General features: G+C 37.0%; 1 protein-coding gene across 3 annotated transcripts in view; it reads right to left on the reverse strand.

The window, feature by feature from the left end:
- LOC131068319 (phosphatidylinositol-3-phosphatase myotubularin-1) overlaps positions 1-19,745 on the reverse strand; it is a 282,751-nt gene that overhangs the window by 182,870 nt on the left and 80,136 nt on the right. For all 3 annotated transcript variants that reach the window (XM_058003489.2, XM_058003488.2, XM_058003490.2), the window contains exons 10-12: positions 19,405-19,470; positions 14,229-14,328; positions 14,038-14,151 (exon numbers count right to left, since the gene is read on the reverse strand). In XM_058003489.2, the coding sequence (XP_057859472.2) occupies positions 14,038-14,151; positions 14,229-14,328; positions 19,405-19,470 (280 nt within the window). The remainder of the gene's footprint in view (positions 1-14,037; positions 14,152-14,228; positions 14,329-19,404; positions 19,471-19,745) is intronic.

A 19,745-nucleotide genomic window follows, 5' to 3' on the forward strand; every position in this document is an offset into this window, starting at 1 on the left:
AATCTTCTCATCTCATCTCTATATTGTAAGGTTGTTTCAGTAGTACTGATCATCCCATTCTATCTGCTTTCATTTGTAATCCCCACTGCATAAGTGGAAGAGGCTGGCTTGCCGCCTTCTAAGTTTTGTAATTCAGTTTTTGTAATCAATCCTCCCGCTGAATAAGTGGTCGAGTGATAAGTTCAATGCTATGGTCCTCCCGCTGAAATATGCGGTAGAGTGATTGTTTAATGTAATGTCCTCCCGCTGAAATACGCGGTAGAGTAATTGTTTAATGTAATGTCCTCCCGCTGAAATACGCGGTAGAGTGAGTGAACTTCAATTTCTTGTAATTTTCCTTGATCGGTTTACTGCCAAGAGTTTAGTTTCTATCCTCCTGGATAAACAGAAGGGGCTGGCTTGCGGCCCATGCATTGTAATTTTCAGTTTGATTATTGTTGCTGACAATCCCCGGAACACCGTATGCTCTCACCCTCCCAATTTGGGCTCTCGATGAACAAAAGGTGGATGGGTTCCCTTTCAGTTGTTTGGTTTATTCCTCTAACCTTAACGGGTTATTTGTTGTGGATGAATTGTTATTGGCCTAAAAAATCAAAAAAAATTAGTGGGATATTACACAAGGACATTACAAATATAATGTCCCCTTTTGGGATATTCCTTAAAACAATAACATTCACTCAAAATATGATAATAGTTTTATCCAAGATTACAAATTTATAATATATAATCAGGTCAATAAATCATAACACAATACCAAAAGTTAATCAAACATTAATTCTCTAGTATGTTAGCATGTTTGTCATTGATGTTAGCATGTTCAAGGTGCAAAAGTTTAATAATACATATGTTTGCAGATCACATCATCAGAGTTGTTCTATGTTAAGTTTAGTGCTAGTTGAACATAGTAATTCTTGATGGTTTATCAGTCATGTACAAAGCAAGTGTGTTTCTAAATATTTTGAACATAGTTTTAAGACTCGTGGACTCATCACGGACTTGGGAGTCCATTGGCTTCACGAGTCAACTCACCAAGGACTCGCGAGACGAGTCCTTCCCAAGGACTCACGAGTCTTTGGCATGGACTCATGTGAGTCTTTCGCTCGGACTCGCGAGCCTTTTGCTGGACTCGCGCGACCCAAAAAACATGCCCAGCAAGCTTAAAAAGTTGTTTTTTTAATATTTTTCATTCATTTGGCATTCTTTCTTGGTGAAATCGGGTTTGTAGGTTTTGAAGGAGGAGAGGAAAGAAGAGTAAATCAGAAAAAGAGATCTAGGTAAGGATTTTTCGTCTCTTTTTTTCATTTCCACATTTTGAAAATCCAAAAAATCTTGAAAAACAAGGGGATAAGCTGCCAAAAAAAAATCTATTTCTTTTCCTAGCTTATTTCCTTATATTTTTTTCTTGTTTTTAAATGTTATTTTTCCCAAATGATTCATTATCATTTTTTTGTTGATTTTCCACAAAACCCTGCTGATTGTTTTTTCTTTCATGTTAAATCAGCAATGGCAAGTTCAACTCCAAGGGCAACCCCAAGGTCAGCAAGACAAAGAGATAAAGCATGGAAGTATGGGATTCCAGGAAACAAAAAGGGGGAGGTCACTTGCACCAAATGTACGAAATAGATGACTGGTGGAATCAATAGATTAAAATACCACCGTGCACAAATGCCTGGATATGGTGTGGATGTATGCCCCAAATCAACTCCAGAGATTGTTAGAGAGATGAAGGCCCTTCTTGTTGAACATGATATACAAAAGAATGGCAAAAAACAAAACAAGCCATTGCAATTGCAATGAATCCCACATTGTCCACTTTGGGTCCCATTGATCACACTCGTGGTCGTCAGTCACATTCATCTTTTGGTGACAATGAGGGTGAGACTAGTGGCACTCCTGTTAGATAAGACACTATTTTTTTTGTACCACACAATGTTCCAGGTCCACAACCTTCACTTGAAGGTACAGGATGGAATAGAGAGAAGCATGAACAAGCAAAAATATCAGCACCAAACTTTTGGTTTTACAATAATATACCTTTCAATGCAGCAAACAGTGTGTATTGGGAAAGTTTGGTTAATGCATTAATAGTTGCAAGTAAGGGGTTTAAGGCCCCAACAGGTCATGACTTCAGTTGGCCATTGCTAGAGCAAGCTGTAAGAAATACACAAGTTGTGGTTGATGATCAGAAAAGATATTGGAGGAGAAAAGGATGCCGCGTTTTATCTAATGGATGGACAAATGGACGGAATAGTACTCTTCTCAACTTCTTGGTGGCTTCAAATGGTGCAATGGTATTCCTAAAGTCTATTGATGCCTCAAATGAAATAAAAATTGCAAAGACTTTGTGTAATCTATTGGATGGGGTGGTTCAGAAAATTGGAGTTGAGAATGTTGTCCAAATTATCATGAACAACGCAATTGCATATGTATCTGCAAGTAGAATGCTTATGGAGAGGCATCCTACGATTACATGGAGTCCTTGTGCTGCACATTGCTTGGACTTGATGCTAGAGGACATTGGGAAGATTGGATGGGTGAAAAAGGTGGTTGAATATGCAAGAAGTGTCACCAAATTCATCTACAACCATAATTAGGTGCTTGCTTTAATGAGAAAACACACAAATGGCAAGGACCTTGTGCAACCTAGAGTGACACGATTTTCTAGCCACTTCATCACTTTGCACGGCAATCTTAGTGCCATTCCTCATCTTAAGCAAATGTTTGTCTCTGATGCTTGGTTGGGGTCTGCATACTCCAAAAGAATTGAAGCAGAGAAGATTGTAAGCATTGTTTTTTATGAAGGGTTCAGCAAAAGTGGAGAGGAGTTGACTGCAGTAAGTAAAAAACACAAACGTAAACTTTATACAAGATAATCTATTTGCAGATTTTAATTTTTTAGGGGTTAATCTTGTACTAATTTAAAATTTGTTTTCATTTTTTTAGGTGACAGAACCTATGGTAAGGGTTCTTCGTATGTTGGATGGAGAGGGCATGCCAATGGGTTTCATTTATGAGGCCATGGATAGGGCCAAAGAGGCCATGGATAGGGCCAAAGAGGCCATTTCACATTACTATCGTGGAAATACAAGAAAATGTGAAATCCTTTGGCGCATCATTGATCATAGGTGGACAAACCAACTCCCCCAAAAGATACATGCCTTCGCCTACTTCTTGAACCCAAAATTCTACTTCTCTAATTCATTTGGGGCTGATGAGGAGGTCATGGCAGGTGTTATTTCATGCATTCATAAGATGGTACATGATCCTGAGTTGAGAGACAAGGTTTTTGATGAGTTGGAGGTGAGATTTGACATTTGCAATTGCTCTATGAGTCTATATTTATGAATATGGAAATGTTCATTATTGAATTTGAGTTTGACACTTTGACTATCTATTTATGAATTTGGAAATGTTCATTGTTCAAGATCTACAAGAGTGCAAAGGGGAGACTCTTCTCATCACAACTAGCAATTGATAGGAAAGGAAAACAACAACCAAGTAAAATATTTAGTAACTTAGTTCAATACTGCGAGAAAAAAACTACAAACTTGATTGTTACATTTGTTTCTCAATTCTAATATTTCTAAATGTTTTTTGTAGATTAATGGTGGGAGAATTATGGTGTTGGCAAGCCTAATCTTCAAAAGATAGCCGTTCGTGTTTTGTCTCAGCCATGCAGTGCTTCTGGGTGTGAACGAAATTGGAGTGTATTTGAGAGCATTCACACAAAGAAGAGAAATAGATTGACACAAAAGCGGCTCAATGATCTTGTCTTCGAAGATTGAATTTTGAGTATGAAATTACCACTTTTGACTTGGGACCAACTACCAAAGGTCAAGAGGTGGAAGACTTAGACAATTCAGTCACTTCCATGAAGGCAAGAATAGATAAAGAGGTAAGAAAGAAAAAAGAATATAAGAAGGAAATTGAGCATCTAAAGGAATACATTCAGCACCTGACCAAGCCACTTAACCAGGGCAATGCAGCAATTCCTCTACTTCTAAACCCTTCACAAGGAGCAACTGAAAATCCTGAGGAAGAAAACGTGACAGCTAGAGAAGCTAAAAAGTGGATGGCAGGCAAAAAGAGAAGAAGCAGCCACGTTCATAGATAAATTGATGCTGACATATGGACAGACTTCCTTCTTGCTTTCCAGAATTGCAAACATGGCAGAAGCATGGGCCGACCTCCAAGATATTCAAGACAAAGTTATCATGTGCCTTAGAATATTGAAAGGCATGCCTAAACAGGAACTAATTGATGGAAAGATAATTGCAGCAGGAGCCGCATATGACTTCAACGCATGGCATTGGGCATTGGTTGCACGTAGTGAAGTCCTGAAGAAGGTAAAGGCTGAAAGTGTTAAGTCCGAGGAGCAAATTAAGGGAATACAAAACAAAATTCTCCTTATAACTATTGAGGTGCTTGAAAAGGAGACCATCCGAGAAAGTGATATGCAACTCAAAAATCTCAAACTCAGAACTCAGGAGATTTTCTACATCGTCACAAGACCAGTCCTGAAGAAAAATTTGACCAAGACATCACAATTCTTGTCCATCCAAGATGCCTTCCATAAACAAGAGCTGGAATGGGAGATTGCATTTGCCACTTGTGCAAACGACTTCGACAGATGGGAATATAGGATCAATATGCTGTCACATGTCACCATGGAGGAGCTCAACATGATTGTGTCCAAATTCATTGAACACACTACCAATCAACAAGATAAGGATGTGCCTTCCTAGGAAATGACTATTCACGCCACTTTTCTAGCATGCATTTGTCTCTAGTTTTATTTTGGGAAACTCTACCTAAGGTTGTGTTGTCATGATCTCAGTTGTTGATCTTAGATCGATCTCGGCCTTTCATTCATTTTTCAGAACTCTATATAAACTCTCATTCTCTCATTTCATTTGTGTGGAGAGATTTATGAAATTGTTGCTTAGAGCTACTTGAATAATAAAAAGTTCCTTTGCAGATTTTGCTTTGAAATCTTGTTGTTATTAAGTGGTTGCATGGTTGCATACTTTCTTCAACAGTAGAATAGAATAGAATAGATTTGTTTTTCAAAGTTGTTAGATGAATGAAGGATTTGATAGTTTAGATTGGTGAAACTCTTGCTCATAGTTTATTTGGATGGATGATTTTCGTTCAATGTGTAAAGTTAGCCTAAGCTTATGATGTGGATGCTTTAACTTCTACTTTCAGTAAATATTGTTCGATTGATGGTATTATTCATAATTATGAAAATCTTGAGCATAACCTTAGAAGATTGCACCCGCTTTGCGTAGTTGTCCAAGTGTGGCGAAACAAAGTGTTGTTATTTGTTTCACCCGGTCTTTACCATCTCTTGAGTTCATAGGAGTAGCATAGAACTTTTGAACCCTTATTGTTTTTATCCTTTTTTGAGGAAGTCCAAAATCCAAAAATCCAAAAACAAAAAAAAAAGAGAGCATTCATTGCCATATTCTTCTAAGTCCTAGCTTGTGAATTATTAGTCAAGCATAAGTCCCCCTTGTATTTCAGCATACATAACCAAGAAAGCTATCCAACATAAAGTCGCCTGTTCGCACATATAGACCTTGGAGTCGCCTTGTGGTCTTTCTCGCAATCTTGGCACAAGTAGTGATTTTGTTCAGGTGAGGATAGAGTATCCTTGGATATTTTATTCTAATGTTCGGTTTATGATAAAGTGTACCCCAACAGGTACAACCTTTGCCTTCGAGCTAGAAAGGTGGAGGGTGTTTCACATGAGGCCATTGAATTGGATGAAATTGATCCATATGGTGATTGGACACTAAATGAACAAAATGATGGTGATGATGTCTTCCTTACCGAAGAAGAACTTGCAGAAATAGAGAGAGGAGCAGCAGAAGAAGCAAAAGGAGCAAGATTGGATGAAATGGAGGAGGACGAAGATGAGGACTTTGATTTAGAAGATGAATCATCTCACCATTTAGATACCACAACACCCACTACTACTACTTCTAGCTCAAGGCCTGAAAAATTGAGCTATATTAGGAGAAATACAAAGAGGAAGATGCAGCCTTCTCTTTAGTTTGTTCATTGTTGTTTTTCACATTTGGAGTTGGACATATCATTATATGTAATTTTGTAAACATTTATAAACTTATGCTGCTATTATACATTTTAGAGTTTGAAACTATGAGTATGAATGATGAAATCTCAAATATTGAGTGTTTGGAGATCATATGGCATGTGTAATGTTTCAATTATGGCTCTTATGTTCTCTAAATTCATTAATTTCTTTATGTTTTTTTTGTAAAACTACGGTTTTTTTTTTTTTTTGCCGAGTCTTTCGCAAGTCTTTCACAAGTCCAAGTCTGAGTCCAATTTTTTGGTTTGCCGAGTCCGTGGCAAGTCTGAGTATTAAAACTTTGATTTTGAATATTTAAATGGAAAACATCAGTCAAAACACATAAGCCATCTCTTTCCAATTTTTAAATAAACCTGCAGTGAAAGTGGATGTGTCTTTCATTATCGGCGATGAAATCTGTTGTGGCATTTTCGTTGGCTACGCGCTCCACACCTGGCATCGATAATCAAAATCTATCCATATGTATGTTGGCTTTTGAATAGTTGGTGGAGCCTGACAAAGTATTTGATATACTTTCAACCACAGAAACGGGACTCGCCCGGACTCACCTGAACTCGACGAGTCCGAGTCCGAGTCATGCTCGGCGAGTCCCTAGGACTCGGACTCGGACTCGTTCGAGTCTCGCGAGTAAACTCGCCAGACTAGCCAAACTCGGCCGGTGTCAAGCTTAAGTAAAGACCAAAAAAAAATTAGTTTGCAATGCTTTTTCAATTCCGTTTTTTTTTTGTTAATTATCTCCTATCCCTAAAAGTGACCTTCATTTCATTCACTTGCAAAAATAGGAGGAGTAAAGTGAGTTGGGAAGAAAAACAAGGGTGCATAGAAGAAAAACCAGCAAGGAGGAAGCTCAAGTTTTCTTCAATTTGTCACATTGGAGCTGCATTGTGTTTGGATTTGGTGCATCAAGAGTTGGATAGGAAGAGTTTGCAGCTCATTTCAAGCTTGTTGTAAGAGGTAAGATTGTTTTTTTTGAAGATTATTTTGTTTCTTGTATGCAAAAATTTCATTTTCTATTCATTTATTTTGAAAGTTTTACATTTTCTTTCAAAATCTTTTGTATGTTTGTATGTAGTTGTAGAGTTGTACTCTGTAGGGTTTATAAATTTCTTTTTTTTTAAAGTAGGGTTTGACAAACCCTACTTTAGTTTTTTTGAATGTATGTATTAATTTTATTTTGTATTTGTAATGTTTTATTGCAGCAAACTTCACTTTATTATTTGCCTCAACTTCAAGTTTCACAAAACTATCCTAAAATGTCTACTTCAGCTTCTAGACCCCCCATTAGAAAGGACCCTGTTTGGAAGTATCATGAGGATTTTCCAAGGCAAGGAAAGGGGCAAACAAAATGTACATTTTGCAAAACAATATTCCATGGAGGTATATATAGACTGAAATACCATATTGCTAGTGTGCGTGGACATGATGCCGAACCATGCCTAAAAGCAGTCCCTGAGGCCGTACATGAATGTTATGTAATGGTTAAGGAAATTGAAAGAAAAAAGAAACAAAAGGAGGATCGAGCGGCCATTGGGAGAGAGACATTTTTAGGAAGAGGGACACAGTTAGGTTGTGTTGGAGGCCCTTCTTCCTTACCTCCATATCGTCCCACTCAGTTTGCTACTACTGGTGCTTCCGCTTCTGCTTCTGCTTCTATAAGTGGCAGTGCCACCGCCACTTCTCATGCTCCTAGCACTAGTAGTTGTAGTGGGAGTGTTAGCATTGGACCTAGGATTCGTAAATCTAGGTTGGATTCCTTCTTTGTGCCTCGCACTACTCCTCGGTCCCAACCGTCGCTTGAGGGCATGGGTTAGAACAAGGAGGTCCATGATGCTACTAAAATGGCAATTGGCAGGTTTTGGAGCTACAGTTGTATTCCATTCTTTGTAGCCAGGTGAATGTTTTACTAACTTTTATGTTTGATAACTTTGATTGTTTTAATTTTTATACTTAACTTATCTCATTGAATTTTTATACTTAACTTATCTCATTGAATTTTTATACTTAACTTATCTCATTGAGTTTCTTTGCGACATGTCTCCTTATTGGCAAGAAATGGTTGATGCCATTACCATATGCGGGGCGGGGTTCAAAGCCCCTAGTGAGAGTGATTTGAGGGGACCCATTTTGTCTCAAATGGTGGATGATGTGAAGAAGGATTTAGATGAACAACGCCAGATATGGAGCACTAAAGGTTGCACCATCATGACTGATGGTTGGACGGATAGTAGAAATAGAACTCTCCTTAATTTTCTTGTTTCTTCCGCAGGTGATTGATTAATTTTAGTTTCATATAGTCTTTAATTTTTTATTTTTTATCTAATGGTTTATTGAATGATCCTTGACCTAGCTTTATTTTTTTATTTCAGGGGGCACCGTTTTCATCAAGTCCATTGATGCCTCTGCCCATTGCAAGAATGCCACCTACCTATGTGAGCAGATAGAGGAGGTGATTGATGATGTGGGTGAGGAGAACGTGGTACAGGTGGTGACCGACAATGCAGCAAATTATGTTGTTGCGGGTAAACTTTTGATTACAAACTAATTTTGTTTGCAAATTAATTACTATCTTGTAGTTTGTACCTCCATTAATTACAATTTACAATGCAACAAATTATGTTGTTGCAGGTAGACTATTGATGGAGAGGCACCCATCTATAGTTTGGACTCCATGTGCTGCTCATTGCATTGACCTCATGTTGCAGGATATTGGAAAAATCCCAAGGGTCAAGAGATGTGTAGAAAGGGCAAGAAATGTCTGCAAATTTGTATATAATCATTCATGTGTGTTGGCTCTTATGAGACAATACACGGAGCAGAAGGAGTTGCGTCCTCCAAGAATCACAATGTTTGCCACAAAATTCCTCACATTGCAGTCCATGCTTAGGTCTAAGTCTGCCTTGAGACGTATGATTGTTGGTGAGGAGTGGTCTTCCTCATCCTATGCTACCACCCCTGCAGGGAAAGATATGGCAGACTGCATTTTTTATGAGCAAGGCTTTTGGGTCCCTTGTGATGAGATAGTGAAGGTAATTTTTTTATAAATTCTACAATTTAACTTCATGTTTTATAACTTATTATATGTATTCTCTTATTTACTCATTTTTCTAAATTACACAATATTTTTAATTTTGCAGTTTGTTAAGCCCTTGGTGGTTTTGTTGCGAGTTGTGGATGGAGATAAGCCCGCAATGGGCTATAAATATGAGGGCATGGATAGGGCAAAGGAGGGCATCAGATTCGTCTATGGAGGAGATGAGAGCAAGTATGGTCCCATTTGGGAGATCATTCATAGGAGATGGCATCATCAGCTTCATAGGCCCATCCATGCAGCAGCCTATTATCTGAATCCGGCATTCTGTTTTATCCCTTCTTTCAGGGCTGATGTGGAGATCCTTAATGGGCTATACTCAATCATGGAGAAGATGGGACCTGTTGTTACTTCTCAGATAGACCTTATTCGAGAGCTACAGTTGTTCTCAGATGCACAAGGGGAGACCTTCTCTCGTCCTGTCGCCAAAGATGGTAGGGCAACTATGATGCCAGGTAAAAATAAATTGCAAGGCTTAATTTTAGTATTATTGTATATTGTAACTTGTTAAATGAGTTCATGAGTGAGACTGATTTTATTTACTTTTCTCATTTCAAACTCAGATCATTGGTGGAGCTTTTTTGGCCCAACAACACCAAATATTCAGAAGTTGGCCATTCGCATCTTGAGCCAACCATGCAGGCATCAGGTTGTGAGCACAATTGGAGTATGTTTGAGCACATAAACTCCAAGAGGCACAATAGATTATCTATGGAGAAGATGAATGATCTTGTCTTTGTTCACTACAACCTCCGCCTGAGAATGAGAAAGAATGCATTAGTTGACATCTCTCCTATCATTCTAGATGAGGTTGATCTTGAAGCAGAGTGGGCCAATGAAAGTCAAACAGATCTTGAGATTTCTGCAGCTGTCTTTAGTGATGATGACACTGATTGGATCAACCAGGTAGATATAGAGGCTGAGGCTGTAGCCATGGCAGAGGAGGAGCAGAGAGCACGAGCAAAGATAGGAAATACTGAGACTCAGAGTGACACAGTTGTTCCTGATGTTGGTGAGCATGGCATCGTGTCATGGGGAGTGACTATGGCTGTTGAATCATCCAGGACCTACCTTAAACGCCTTCACAGGGGGCCAGGGTGAGAGGGTGCATGCTCCTCTGAGCCATAGGCTTGTAGTTGTATTTACCTTTGGTATTTGTATGAAACATTTGATGATGATCATATGATGACATGGATTTTTTATTCCATGAGTTTTGTAATATTGTATACATTTGACAATATTTATATATCTATGTTTCTTCTTTTCTTCAGCTACAATTTGCGTTTACGCTTATGTGATTGATGTATACTTGTGTATGTAATCAAATGAGCCGAGTTTGATGATGTTATTGTGTCTTTAAGGTGTATTCAATAAAGGGTGTCTGAAACATGTTTTAAATCTTTAAAAATCTCTAAATTTCTTGAGTTTTTCACTTTCCTGAGTCCAGCCGAGTCTGGAGCCGAATCCCGAGTCCGAGTCCAAGTCGGCCTTGTCGAGTCCGAGTCGAGTCCAAGTCCCGTTTCTTTGGTCTATATCCTTATGGTACACCTTCAAAATTCTTCTCACCTTTCATTGGGTAATTAAGGATCCAAGAAGTGGCTAGCATAAAGGTTGTTATTTGTTCTCATAATTTCATTTGTTATATTCTCCTTCCTTTGGGACAACGCAACCTTGGAGATCCATTTGATAGACAATGTAGAATTACTTCCTTGCCATTATGTTGGAAACATAGTTCCATCTTTTGAAAATCTTGATAGTATCTACCTAACAAATGTAACCATTGACTACCTAAAACCACATCCATATCACCCATGTTTAACACGTAGAAATTTTCATTGATTTAATGCCTCCCCAAGGTAATGCTTAATGCTGAATTTGTTGTGTGCAAGGTGTAGTCAATCCATCTGTCATGACTACATTGAAAGCTTCAAAGTTCTCAATTTTTAATTTCATCCTCATTACTAAACCTTCATCAATGAAGTTATGTGTAGCACCACTATACACTAAGACAACCACTTTTTGTACTTGTAAAACACTACGAATTCTAAAGAGGCAATACTTGAGTACCCCTAAAAAATGTGGCCAATGTACCACTTGCAAATTGTCAAATTCTCTCTCCTTATCCGTTATTTGTAGAGTTATCCCTTCTTGGAGCATTGATGACTCGGCTTCCATGGTTCTCTACAATGGAAACATAAATTCTTATTTCAAAGCTCTTTCAAATATTCTTCTTCCTTGTTGGACTGAGGAGGCAATGCTTTTGGTTTCCGATTATCCTTGGCAAAGGGTTGTTTGTGTGACCCCTTGCAATAGGTCTTGTTTTTAGATGTTGAGTCTTCCAAATTTAAGACCCTTCAAATAGAATCTAGTAATGACAATGGTTCAAAATTTCAAACCAATCCTCAACTGATTTAGAGAATCCTTAGATAAAAAAGCTTGAGTCTACTTTTAGTAATATTAGGCACCATGATACAGATCCTTTGGAATTTTGTTACATATTCTTATGTGGAACCTTGTTGTATTAGGTGTGTTAACTACTTAAATGCATCTTTGAGTTCTTCCTATCAAACCTTTCTATATAAGTCTTTGTGTCAATTCATCGTATATTACAATGAGATGATGCCCTTGTGTGATTAGCCCATGATGCCACCATTCATGTGTTATTTCCTCTAAGTGAAGAATGGCAAATTTCATAGCTTCATCTTTTGTCACAAGACTAAAAGAAAGATAGGTATCTAGTTTTTGAATCCATGCTCTCGGGCAATGACCTTCCCCAAACCATCAAAGTGGGAAGAGTCATCTTACTTTTTGTCGTAACTCGTTGCTGAGCTGCCTTGCTTCTCCTCTTCAACCTTACATTATAATATTCTTTAAATTGAATATGCCTTCTAAGGTCAAGATCAATTCTTGAATATACTTCCGCATATTCATCAAAGGCATTTGCTGCCATGTTGGGTAAGAATGTAGGCCTTGTAACTCTAGGTGAAGGTCTTAATGGAATCCTATTGTTATTCTCGGAGTGGTTTGAATTAACATCTCTTTCATTGGTTTGATCAGGCCTAAGACCACTAGTTGTATTATTCATGTTTTGAATTGCTTAGAGAAGCAATTGTGTTGTTTGTTCTTGTCTCTACATATAAGTTTTCAATTCATTTACTTGATTTCCCTCAAGACCCATTTGATTACCTTGACTTGCTTCTAGTTTTCAACTCTCTTTCCAAGGCTATTTGAGCTCTTTGGCTTAATTGCAAATACTAACTTTTTTGATGCTCGGACTCACAAGATCGCTCTAATATGAATTGTAATGTCCCTTTAGGATATTCTTAAAAACAATAATATTCACTCAAAATGTGATAATAGTTTTATCCAAAATTATAAATTTATAATATATAATCAGGTCAATAAATAATAGCACAATATCTAAAGTTAATCAAATCGTGAATTCTCCACAAATACTTTGCAAAAATTTTGGATTAGAGGACCCTACTCCTAACTCAACAATGGCAATACCAAGGACAGCGTCCCTCGCTTGTCAAGGGCGTGAAAATACACCGTCGTTTCAACCCTTAACCAACCCCATGAGCCTGAACCCTGTCTGACTTGAAAATACTACCTAGAATTCAAAATCGATAACTTGGTGTATTTGCTAGACTATTGCTGATTGATATTTCTTGATGGATTGACAATGTCAATCTTGGATAATACTTGATTGTTTTATAAAGGATTGCTACTTAAATTGTATGTATCAGTGATTGTGTTTCTAATTGCTGCTTTGAAATGATAATCTGAATTGATGGTTCATTGATGGTCGGCCCCTCACATAGAATCCCTTTTATCATTTATTCTATCATTGGATTTATTAATGTTGCAATCTGTTTCCTAACATATTTGTGTCCTCGCCAAGGTGAAAGGCCACGATACAATGTTGTGATCTTTTGATCCCACCGCCTAGATTATAATTCAGGGGCTGCAATTACCAAAGTTGTGATCTCTTAGTTTGGCAGGGCATGACAATAAATCTATCCCACAAAGATTACCCTTATTGTGTACTCTCTTTCTTTCAAGAAAATCTTCTTGTTAAGAAATCCCAATTCTTGACAATTGTCATTTCAATATGTTAAATTTATGTTTTATGACACATTAAGTCCCGTGGCTACTGTATTTTCAAATAAATTGTAACCATTATTCATATAAAACAATCAATGTAATAAATAGCTTAAGTTCATATGCTTATACATAAGAACTCAAATTATCTCATTCATTGAGAGACAATGTTTTTTTTCCTTGCAATGGTGCTATAAAGAGTAAAAGTAAAATAAACAGAAATGTGGAATAATAGAAACCATAATCCTACAATCCCTGAGGCCTTTCAACATGGTAGTTGATGAGTCAAAGATATTCAAAAATATCAATTATGTAAATTGCAGAAAATCTAAATGGTCAAAATCACTTGACATGGTGTATCCACATGGACAAATCCCCATTCCTTCTCCCTCTCACCACCCTTCAGCCCTCCAACCAACATTCCCATTTCCCAAATACTGCATACCCGCATGCATCTTGGCCACCCCTTCACCTTCCCCCATACCCAAGCTACTTTCCTATTCAAATATCAATTCTAGATTCCTCTAGAAATACCCTTTTTGCATTCCCGCTATTACCGACCCCCACAAAATGGGAACTTGGTGGAACATACAAGAAAAATTGTAAAAACATATTATAAATCAGCGAAAACCAGTGTCTAATTTGAAAAAAATAAAAAATGCAGGCAAGCATAAACCTAAAGTAAAATGCAATATGCATGTAATACAGGATTCATAGCACAGCTAACCAAGAATGACGATAAACCATCTGAAGAAGTGGCACCATGTGTGTCCAAGTAGTCTCTCAGTCGATTGAAACTCTCTCTCATGGCATGTATATTATCAATCCCAAGAAATACAACCTACACAACAATAATGAGGATGAGGCTATAAAACACGTAACCCTCTCATCATCATTTTCTGCAGGACCTGAACAAACCTCTGACTGTGAGTAGTTTGATTTGGATTCTGATCCACCTCCTTTGGCTCCATTGGCAATGGCATTTTTTCTAGGCCTTGCATCAGCAATATATAGCTTTCTGCAAAGACCATTACGATGAGAACATTCAATCATAATATAAACATGTGTTCAATGTGATAAGAATGAATTGCCACACTTTTCAACTGTAATTTAACTTAAATACAAAGTATAAAGTCTCCTTACATAAAACATTACTTCTGAAGACCTTTACCCAGCCTATGTTTCATAATTTGCAAAAAGAACAGAATTTTCTCTGAGCCAAGAAATAAGATACAACTCGATAACTATAACAAATAAATTGTGTGAATGCCATAAAACAATTCAGTTGAATTTGATCTACAATAGACTCACTGCCCTGCTTTGAATAACTTCTGGCTTTTTAGTTGCCTCAGCTTGGTACAAGCAGCATTCAAACTAAAAATCTTTTCTGTTTGGTCCTCAAGCAAATAAACATTAGAATATCCAGAGGCATAGGGCTATGATCCCCTAAACTACACATTGAACACAAGGTTGTTTTGATTTTAAAAACAATCAACTGCACAGGAGAAGATTTGGACAAGTGATTACAGACTCAAGTCACATAACAGAAATACCTCCATAAAAGGTCATTTTCATTAAATTGTGAAAAAGGAAGCTTTACCAAGTATTGACATCGATCAATAATCCATTTTTATAAATTTATAATTTTCATACTAAGCTCTTAGAGTCATATGTTAAATGTTTCATTCTTTATAAACCGTTTATAGCATTCTATAAAAGTGGGGACACATCTCCAAGACAAAAATTTTGCAGGCTATTTTTTAGGGGATGGCTATTAAAGAAATGGGGAAAATTTTAAAATATAGGAAATTTCAAATATCCATATGATAGCATTGATAAGGCATTCAACATACATATTATAGAACCTTAATACATAACGTAAGAGTTGAATTGAGATTTAACATTAGAGTTGATAAATGAATTAACAAATACAATTGTTTTCATTGTCAGTGTATGTATATTGTATAAAAATTACAATAAAGTATCCAAAGGCTGCAAGTTTCAACTGCAAAATGACAAAAAAAAACTTGGAAAATATGCTGCTACCCTAATCAACATCCACTACCATTGCATCAAATTAGAAATCTAAGTCTGTAAGTCACTGCCACTATAAGGGACTGCCTCATCCAGCAGAACCTTAGCCAAATCCCTCTTGTGTCTACTCATCATCAACTTGTGTAGCATCAACTTAATTTACAGGTTGACTTTGTACAAAGTCACAAACTATATTGTAATCGACATTTTGACATCTATCACCATCTAGATATTATTTATGTTGTGGTATGTTTTTTTGCAATGTAATTAGCGATATGAATATAAACAACGAAAATCTATTTTCTACAATTCATGTGTTGAAGTGTCTATTTTATTTGCCTACAATATCTCTATGCTATGGAAATGCCCTTAAATATTTTTAAAAAAGTAGTTTTTGATTGTTTTTCAGCAATTTTTTACGTTTTTTTGTAAGTACGATTTTTTCCCGATTTTTTCACGATTTTTTCACGATTTTTTCAAAAAATCTTATAAATTTGTTTTGCCGATTAATTCCCCAAACGATTAATGTTTCTTTGGTGAATACAAGTGTTTTTGCAGACAGCCTACAAGCCTCTTAGTGTGTATCAAAACAATGAAAGACAATGAGATATAGGCGTTTAAGTACATAGAAATTTAACATTCAACAAGTAGCTAGAAGGGAAACTTCCCCTGCAATGGAAATTAATCTTTTATGATTAATGAAGGTGCCTGTCTTTACTCCTGTAATGAAAAGTGAGGAGCTCATCCAACTAGGATCATGGCTTAAAATCAAGTATTCCTCACCCTGAATCTTCATTTTCTATTCCTAGGACAGAGCTCTCTAATTTGCCTCTATGTATCCCTCACACACTCAAGTCCTCATTCCCTCTAAGTTGTAGAAAGTTCCAAGGCATTCCATATATTAAGTAACTCTACCACTTTAACCCATTACAAACTTCAGTATTTCAGACTAGATTGCAGCATTCCAACATACCATGTGGTTGCCAGAAATTACTTGTTTCCATTACAAACATTTGATCTGCTGCTCCATCTCTTCAACCCTCTTGCTTTTCCCACAAAGACCCAAAAAACCACATTTGAAGGAGTTATCACTATACATAAAGACAACAATGAGAGTTCCTGAACAAATAATCTAATCACATCTCTCATCAAAAATTGTACTATGTAGGAAAAAATTAAGGAACAGGTGTTCACATTTCCTTTCTGAAAAATACATGGCACTAATGGTTAACTGTATTCAATAACAAAAAGAATGTCTTCAAGCTTTACAGAATGCCTACAAGTTACAACAATAGAAAGTGTGAGAACTACCTCAGCCATATCTACCAAATCTTCAGAGTAAGACAGAAATCATAAAGCAGTGTTGGAAATACTGTTGTCATTGATGTCAAAGGAGAGAAGAGTAAATCGCCATCATCATTTTGCTGCTGTCAAACACGCAATGTTTGGGGTTAAAGGTATGAAGGCCAAAGGCCACTAATCAGATATTTCAAGGCAATCATTAAGACCAAAGATGGGCCGACCCTCATTGAAGGCAGTGCTGGAATAAATCCAAATAAAAAGGTGGTAGACTTTACCTAGCAGCGCTGGAAATTGAAATTAATTTAATTAAAGATGGCCAACCCTCCTGAAATTATTTGGGAATCAATTTAAATACAATAAGTTGGATGACCTCCTTTATGGAAAGTTTAATTTAATATCATTTAGGGCCTCACAGGAATGGGCTGACCCCCTTAGTGTAATCGCCCCTCTTGGGGAAATAAAATAAATTTATTCATTCTTGTATGTGGCCTACCTCCTTGGTTGGATCGCCTCTCTTGGGTGAAGAGGCATGAAGGTGGTATAAATGCATGATGAGTTAGGGGTAAACAATGTAAGCAATTAAAGAAATAACTTTCTGATTTATAGCACACTTCCAAGGCGATTTATAGCAGATATGTAAGCAAATTTACAAACAGACTCATAAGAAGATGTTATGAAGAAGATTCACATGATTATCATGCTTTGAAGAAGCAATAATCAAGAAGAGAAAAGTTTTGTTCATTTGGAGGTTGGTGCCTCCTAATAGAAAGAGATTGATGCCTCTTGCTAAGTTGGTGCTTAGTGGTGGGGATTGGTGCCTACAAAGAATTGTAAAAGGAATTTAATTGTTGGCTGGATTCGGGCGGTAGATCCAGTCAGTCTTTTCTCTGTGGTTTTCTCCCAAAGAGTTTCCACATGATCTTGTCTCTTAGTTGGTAGATCTCATGTGCTTGATATTTTCATGGTTGTTGGAATTTACATGAGTAAAAGTTTATCTTACTGATTCATGCCCCCACACCCCTCTCAGTATAAGTGTGTGCTCATCAAGCAGCTCTTCCGAAATGAAAGGGCAAAAATGAGACTGGCTTAAGTGATCCAGCAAGATGCAGAACAATCAAGCAACATATTCGATGTCGTCCAGCAGAAAAAAGCTCTATTGAAGCCTCCCTATGTGGGGAAGACTTTAATCTTTATCTCTATAGTCATTTTCCTAGGAACGCTAACACTCACTGGAAAACCTAGCAGAATGCCACTACATCCATGGAAAAACCAGAATATGAAATTTGAGTTCCAAATTTCAATAGCCACAAAGGAGAGGCTAACACTTAGTTTGAATGGCATTTCAAGTAATATATGCTAAGTCCATATCAATTTTAGATGGTAATATCACAGATGTGTGCATATCATTGTCTTATGTTGGGCTCTATCTTGATATGAGAAATAAATGACATATAATACCAAACAGTTTTCTCTTAGTTCCATATGTTAAGCACACAGATATACTGGGGGTGGGGGAAATTCGGTGTGTATTGGATCTGCAACTTGATATGCACACCTTAATTCATCTCTGCTAATTTAATAAGCAACTTGCACAACTCTTCCGCCACACTTTCTTAACACACTCTAGAAATGAACCTAGATCAACAATATATATGCATTACAATGATGATTACATTTACATGTCAGCCCAGAAAATAATTACAATATTCACAAGTCGGCCACAAGAGTAAACCTTGAATTAAATGCGTAATAGGCCAGGTCCAAAAGCCTACACATTATACCAGGAGAGGGAACACGCTATGCATTACCCAACAGACTCTATTGGTCCCAATAAACATACACACGCTTCCTCCAGCTGGCACATGTTATCCTTCTTCTCTGGCACTTCTAACTTTTTGTCTGCTGAAACTTAACCTCTAAAACTCTAGAATAGGATACTTCATATGTAGCTTTACTTACTTCCAAAACGCAACCCATAACACTTAACTACAGCAGAAGTGGAGCCAAACCCTTACGACAATGCAACTAAATGCACATACTGTTTCTGAGCAGCCATCCTCAAAAACTTAATGTAGATACTCCCAATCAACAGAACAAGTGATAGACAATTAGGAACTAATAAAACCGGAGCATAATGATAACATTAAGAGAGCTATCAACCATAGCTTGTCACAGTCCTTCAAATGCTTTGCATGCTGTAGCAACTTCCAGATACTTTGACATCTATGACAACAATGACAACACCTTTGACATCAACATTGACTGCACTTTTGACATCAATGACAACATTATACCCAACACCATATGCATGCTTCTAAAAGTAACGAGGGAATACTAAGTTTTTATTAGTAATCACAGTTTGAGTCTTTTACAACAGCGGTTCCTTCCAATGTAGTATCTTACGCCATTTCTTTGCAGTCAAGACCAATGCTTGGTAAATTCTAAGAAATGTATTTCTATAGATATAATGTTTTATATCATAAAAAAATAGACAATAACATGCCACAATTGCTGAAAAACTCAAAAACATTCAAAACTCGGAGAAAACAACTCAAGAAAACTAGTAGCTACTATGTTCACAGGCCTGTGATTCTGAAACAAGATCAATATCTAATATGATTGTAAATACAAACATGTACAATATAATGAAGAAAAATATAGTGTACCAATATAACACTCAAGATACTTCCAAGAAACAAGAACCCTGACTCAAAAGCTACACACAATGAACGTATTTTTGAAATTCAAATAACCATACCTTTTTTCATATTTGCTGCCGGGTATTTGAGCACGGAGTGCAGCAACAAGCTTTTCATCAGCATTGCTGCGATGAGGTTTCACAAGAGAATGACTCATGTAAAGACCACTTATAATACATAGAAAAAATTACAAAACTTAAAAAAAGGCATAGCACAGCATATGAAACTTCAAATACTTGAACATCTACATTAGACTTTTGAAACTTAAAACACCTCCATAGACAACAAGAATAACTTTATGGGTTACTTTTTCCCAATTGCTACTTTTCTTCAACACCCACAACAAGCTCTTCAAGACATCCACCAAATCAGTAAAAAGGACACTGAACCTAGGGAATGA

Source organism: Cryptomeria japonica, chromosome 11, assembly GCF_030272615.1.
Source record: "Cryptomeria japonica chromosome 11, Sugi_1.0, whole genome shotgun sequence".
Lineage (NCBI taxonomy): Eukaryota > Viridiplantae > Streptophyta > Pinopsida > Cupressales > Cupressaceae > Cryptomeria > Cryptomeria japonica.